This window comes from Propithecus coquereli, unplaced genomic scaffold, assembly GCF_000956105.1.
Source record: "Propithecus coquereli isolate 6110/MARCELLA unplaced genomic scaffold, Pcoq_1.0 Scaffold218, whole genome shotgun sequence".
Lineage (NCBI taxonomy): Eukaryota > Metazoa > Chordata > Mammalia > Primates > Indriidae > Propithecus > Propithecus coquereli.
In genome coordinates, this window is record NW_012146967.1 from 258,364 (window position 1) to 264,300 (window position 5,937).

General features: G+C 37.7%; 1 protein-coding gene across 1 annotated transcript in view; it reads right to left on the bottom strand.

Moving 5' to 3' along the window:
• The window catches only part of ALDH1L2 (aldehyde dehydrogenase 1 family, member L2), a 48,145-nt gene that overhangs the window by 5,535 nt on the left and 36,673 nt on the right, over window positions 1-5,937 (bottom strand). The window contains exons 19-20 of the mRNA XM_012644692.1: window positions 4,120-4,218; window positions 1,976-2,193 (exon numbers count right to left, since the gene is read on the bottom strand). Coding sequence (XP_012500146.1) covers window positions 1,976-2,193; window positions 4,120-4,218 — 317 coding nt within the window. The remainder of the gene's footprint in view (window positions 1-1,975; window positions 2,194-4,119; window positions 4,219-5,937) is intronic.

Below are 5,937 nucleotides of genomic sequence, written 5' to 3' on the forward strand. Positions count from 1 at the left end.
ATTGAAATATTTTAAAGCAAATTCCAGATCACATAATTTTCACTTCTAAGTATTTCAGGACAAATCTGTAAAAAATAGGGACATTTTCTTATATCACCACAATACAATATCACACTTAACAAAATTGGTCAGTCTTTATTCACAGCTTATATTTCATTTTCCTTCATTGTCTAGAAATTATCTTTTTTACAGGTGATTTGTTTGATTTAGGATTCAAATAAATTCTACACATTGCATTTGGTTATTAGGTCTCATAAGTGTCTTTTAATCTAGAATATTTTGTCCTTTTGCCCTCCCCCTTAATTTTTTTTATGCCACGTTAAATAGAGTGGGTCAGTTGTCCTGTAGAATATCTTACATTTTAGATTTGTCATTGCTTCCTTTGGGTGATGTTTGTTTCTCTATCCCTTGTAATTTTTTTGTACCTTTAAAATACACATTACATAAAATTTACCCTCTTAACCATTTTAAGTATACAGTTCAGTGTTATGAAATAACATTCATATGTGCAACCTTCACCACCATTCACTTCTATAACCCTTTTCAGTTTATAAAACTGAAACTCTGTACCCATTAAACAATAACTTACTTCCCTCCATCTCTCCCTCTCTCCCTCCATCTCTCCCTCCCTTCCTTCCTTCCTTCCTTCCTTCCTTCCTTCCTTCCTTCCTTCCTTCCTTCCTTCCTCTCTCTTTCTTGACAGGGTCTCACTGTGTTGCCCAGGCTGGAGTGCAGTGATGTGATCATAGCTCACTGCATCCTCAAACTCTGGGCTCAAGCCATCCTCCCACTTCAGCCTCCCAAGTAGCTAGGACTACAGGCACATGCCACCATGCCTGGCTGATTTTTTATTTTTTATTTTTTTAGAGATGGGGTTTCTCTATGTTGCTCAGGCTCAAACTCCTGGCCCCAAATGATCCTCTCACCTTGGCCTCTCAAAGCACTGGAATTACAGGATTGAGCCACTGCACCCAGCCTATAATTCTTATAAATGGCAAGTTTGACCTAAAGGTGTGATTAGATTCAGTTTAAGCTTTTTTGGCAGTAACACTTCATAGTCGATACTGTGTATTACACATTTTATTCCATCAGGAGACACATAATATCCAGTTGTCCCTCTTTCACTGATGCTGAGATTGACCGGTGATTTCAGGTGGTGACAACCTGACCCTTTCATTGTGAGTTATGTTTTTCCCCTCATTTCTGGCAAGCAATCTCAGACATGATACTTTGGTACCTTGCAAATACCAGGTCTCCATCAACCTTTCACCTAATAACCTCAGCCTCTTTTGAGAATCATTGCTTGAATCAATTATTTCGTCAATTAAGGGATGCAAAATGATTTTTTTATTCCATCGCTTTTTTTCTATATTAATTAGTAGGAATTCTTCTGTAAAAAAAAGTGTCTCCTTTATCAGCTACTCAGTTACAGAAATTCAGTTCATACAGGAAACACAGGATAAATGTTGAATTTTTTTCTTGTGATTGCCAATGTTCAGAGTAAGATGTTGGTGCATAATCTACCTACAACAGTGAAAAATGAATTTTTGTAGTTGTTTTTCTATCTGTCCTTTTGAGTATCACAACACTGAGCCCTTCACATATTTGAGTAACAGGTCCTGTTTAGACAACAGTAACAAATCCTTCCCAAGCTACGTTGGCTAAGATTAAATCTCCCAGGTGCCAAGAATCAAGACCAGCAGTGCCTGGTAACACCATTAGCCATTACACTTGTTTACTGCTAAAGGCCTGTCTCATCCATTTTATTATTTGATTCCCTTGTAAGGCAGGGTGTACCCATTTCATCTCATTTTACATAGAAAGAAACTGAGGCTCAAAACATTGTGTTGTCCAAGATGCCACAGCTTATGAATGGCCAAGCAGGATATAGAATTTAATTCTTTTGACTGTATTATAAATGCCACCATTTACTTTTGAGGTCGGAGGGTCCGAAATGAAAACTGTTACCATCCACTCCAACTGCAGAAGGCAAGTGCCTGGTAAACCCGCCATGGAGGTGATCTTACCTGGCCTTTGGACTTGCCTTCCCCCGTACACCAAGGTGGCTCCCTCCTTCACTCCAGCTTCACAGTATTGCAGCAGCTTTTCCAGGTGGGCCTTATGATTTTGGGGCCCATGATCAGTAGATCTGTCAAGTGGATCCCCAATTTTCATCTTTTTAATTTCTTCCACCTGTATGTTACCCAGTCCACAAAAACACAATTCACTGTTAATAACAATCATGGATACCCTTGACTGGGTTCCTTCTATGGTGGGTGTTATACTAAACTATTTATAGACGTGTTGTCATTTAGTCTTCACAACAGCACTGGAAGTAGGTATTTATTATTTCCCTTTTACAAAAGAAGAAACTGAGTCCTAGAGAGGTTAAGTGACTTGCCCAAGTACAACCACTGAATACTATAGACTTTTTCCCATTTGAAATCTCAAGTTTTTAACCACTGTCTTCTAACGGAACATAAGCTACATATGCTTATCTGAAAATTATCCTGAATGTGAATCCATTATGAATAGCAAACTGATGTTCTGAAATTTTCATGAATGTTGCATACTTACAGTTTTCATGGCAAAAGAATTTCTAAAATGGCCACATTGTTATCTTTTTCTTTTCCCCTCCCCACGTGTGCCAGACTGCCCTCGTGAAATTCTCACAATATCGCCATGCCAGAGGAATCGCTAGAATGTTCTGGTGAAAAACAATCTCTATCGCACAGTGTTCATCACTAGGTCTTTGTATTAAATAATTGTCTCTTGTGCTCCTCAGGGATCTTAATCTATTTCTGCATTTTCTAACGTTAAGTCAAGTTCTAGTAGGAAGAAAGAATGGAAGTTATCATGACCCAGCAGGACCATGGATTCGAATTTAGGCCTGGCAGTAACCTCTCAGTGCCTTGCACACAGTCCTGTGCTGAATGAGAAGCTCTGAATGGGCAGGAACCATGTCTGCCTTGTTCACCTTTGTATTCCCAGCACCCAGTGTTTGGCACTAAGTAGGTGCTCAAGAAATAGCTGTTGAATGAATGAATGAATATACATAGCATATGTGCAAAATAAGTTTGTTGATTTGATATGACAAATTCCTAACATTTCTATTCTCAGCATTTAAAATTTCAATAAGTTGTGGCTGACCCTGACAGCCCATGACATGTAGCACCACAAATTATATTTTATTGAGACACAAGATTGAATTATACTGTGATGTTCAGGAGACAGCCACTGCCCACTTGACTGCCCACCACCTGTCTCTCTATATGACTTCCCTTTATCCACTCTCAAGAAAAAAAGAATACCTTTGCTTGTTTGGTGGGATGAGGTGTAGAGAATTGGCTCTGGGGAAAAAAAGCTGGTACTGGTTTTACAAATATAAGCAAATTCAGGATTACTATTACCTTCATTATGACATAGTGTAGTGTAATTTAGAGTTTATGTTAGCTACAGAATTCACCTTAATAGTCCTATAGATGACTTTTAGTTCCATATATATGAATCGTGATCAATCTACAGGGGCTATTTATTTATTTATTTTAGTGAAAGAAATTACATGCTGTCATGTTAACTGCAAATTAGGGATTTATTAATATAAGGATCTAGTGGTGTACCTCTCAGAGTCAATTTAGAGATTTATATAATAAAAATCTAGGAGTGTGTGTCTCACAAGGGTCAAAGATCTAATATACTATTAATGCAGAGCAAGGCATAGGTAATAACAGCTCTTAAGTATACTTTAACAGGCTTTCGTATAAACTTAGAACTTTTCACTTGAAAAATTATAAACACATATAAAAGTAGACAAATAATATAATGAAACTCTATGTGCTCACCATCCAACTTCAACAATTACCAACTACCAACTCCTGGCCAATTCATTCCCTTGATTACTTCCTTTCCTCCTGGGTTATTTTGAAGCAAATTCCAGGCATCATTACATAATCTATAAATATGTCAGTATGTAGCTATAAAAAAAATAAGGACTAATTGTTTTAAACACTAACCATAATACTGTTATCACACCTAAAAATCCATTAATGGTCCTAGAAGTACTTTTCAAGTAAAAGCAATTTCTGTACAACTCATAGAGCAAATTCAAAGGTGCCTCACCACTCTCGTCACAAATTCATCGTGGATGGATTCTTCCACAAACAACCGCCCGGCTGCAATACAGTTCTCTCCTTTGTTGAAAAATACTGCTCCCATGCCCTTCAGCAGCAGAAGAGAAAATATTGCAAACGTTATTTGAGAAGTCGAGATTGTCATAAAATTGTACACACAGAGAATTAGGTGTTATTGGAAGCCAACAAACGACACAGAGAAGTCATAGACAATCCTCTTGGCCTTGTTGGTGATGAGGGCTGCTTGGAGATATTCAATTTTGATTTAGCATGTTTTTAGGGATTTTGTTTCCCCTTTCTTCCTTGTGATCCATGAGCAGTTTACAAAAAAGTATGCAACAGTAAAGATATACCCTTAAGGACAAATTTTGTATTGCAAGAAAATCTAGATTTTCTATAAATGTAAATGTAATAACTTGTATACTTAGTTTTGCTTTTAAAATCTTGACATTAGTTTGTACAAATCACGACTGTTTAGAAAGCTTCCCTAACCCCTCATGAAAAGACTTATCTATTTTTGAAGGAGAAGTTTGAAAAATCTTTGAAATGAAGGCACTCAAAAATGACAGATTTGGAAGACTGATGGATTTTGTGCATTTTTCCTTTCTAAATGCAGTTTCTATTCACCTCTAGGAAACCTCCCTGGACTAGGTAAAAAAATATAACAGATGCTTTGAAATAACATGTTTTTCCTGGCTGTGCATTTTATTATCTTTAAACATTTCAAGATTATGTTGACCATCCTGGATTTGGAGTTCTTAAATGGTGAGAACCAGGACTCTTTAAGGTTATATATTTCTAACCTGCAGAGTCTGGTGGTGGCTAATATCAAACTCACTATTTGTGAATATTCAACTTTAAGGAAAGGGAAAGAGTGATTTCCTATAATCGTTACACTGGGATCTTCTCCTTGCTTACAATTATTTCACCCTTAGCCGTCTTTATTCATTCCTTTTTATTCATGTTATATAATCAAGAGTGTGAGATGACTAGTGAAGACTAATGTTCAGCTTGGTGCTTTTAAAAACGTTAACAGACTATGGTATAAGGAAAAGAAATCCCTCTCCCCTTTATTTTCTTTTCCCCATCTTCTCTTTGGAAGGCTCTGGAAGGCTCTCAGAATCCCGGACATCCAAGGGAGTACTGACCCCTGATGTTTGTGTGTGTACCCGCAGCTGTTGTCTGCCACTGAAACCTCCAGATGGGCCACCCCACAGGCCTGGCCGCAGGAGTGCTTGGCCCTTCTTCACTCCCAGACTACTCCATTGTCTTTGGGGCCTTTGCATGGTGGGCATTCATTAAAATTAGAGTTTCGGGGAATGATGAACAGATTCTTCTAAGTGCACAGAATAGAGGATTGCACATAACTGGGAAGACCGTAAGTATCTACCAGAATTACAAGAAATCTTAGCACAACCTGTACCCAGGGTTGGCTCATCATATGCCTGTATCTCAGAAATGATGAATGAGGACTAGGCCAATGTGTTTTTTTTTTTTAATCTTTAAGTTTTATTTAAAGTAAGTTTTTATACTTTGAAACAGGTTAAGACTCACAGGGTGCTGTGAAAATAGTACAAGAGTTCCTGTGTACCCTTTACCCAGCTTCCCCATGATAACATCTTACAAAACCAAACCACATTGTTAAAACCAGGAAATTGATGTTGCCAATTTTGTAAATAGGGAACCCTTTATTGTGTCTAAAAATCTTACCAGAAGCTCAATCTGTAACACAGATAAAAGTAGAACTGTTCAGGTTGATGGGACAAGATGTTTGGGGCAGAGGAGGGAGAAGTTGGAAGCCCTACCA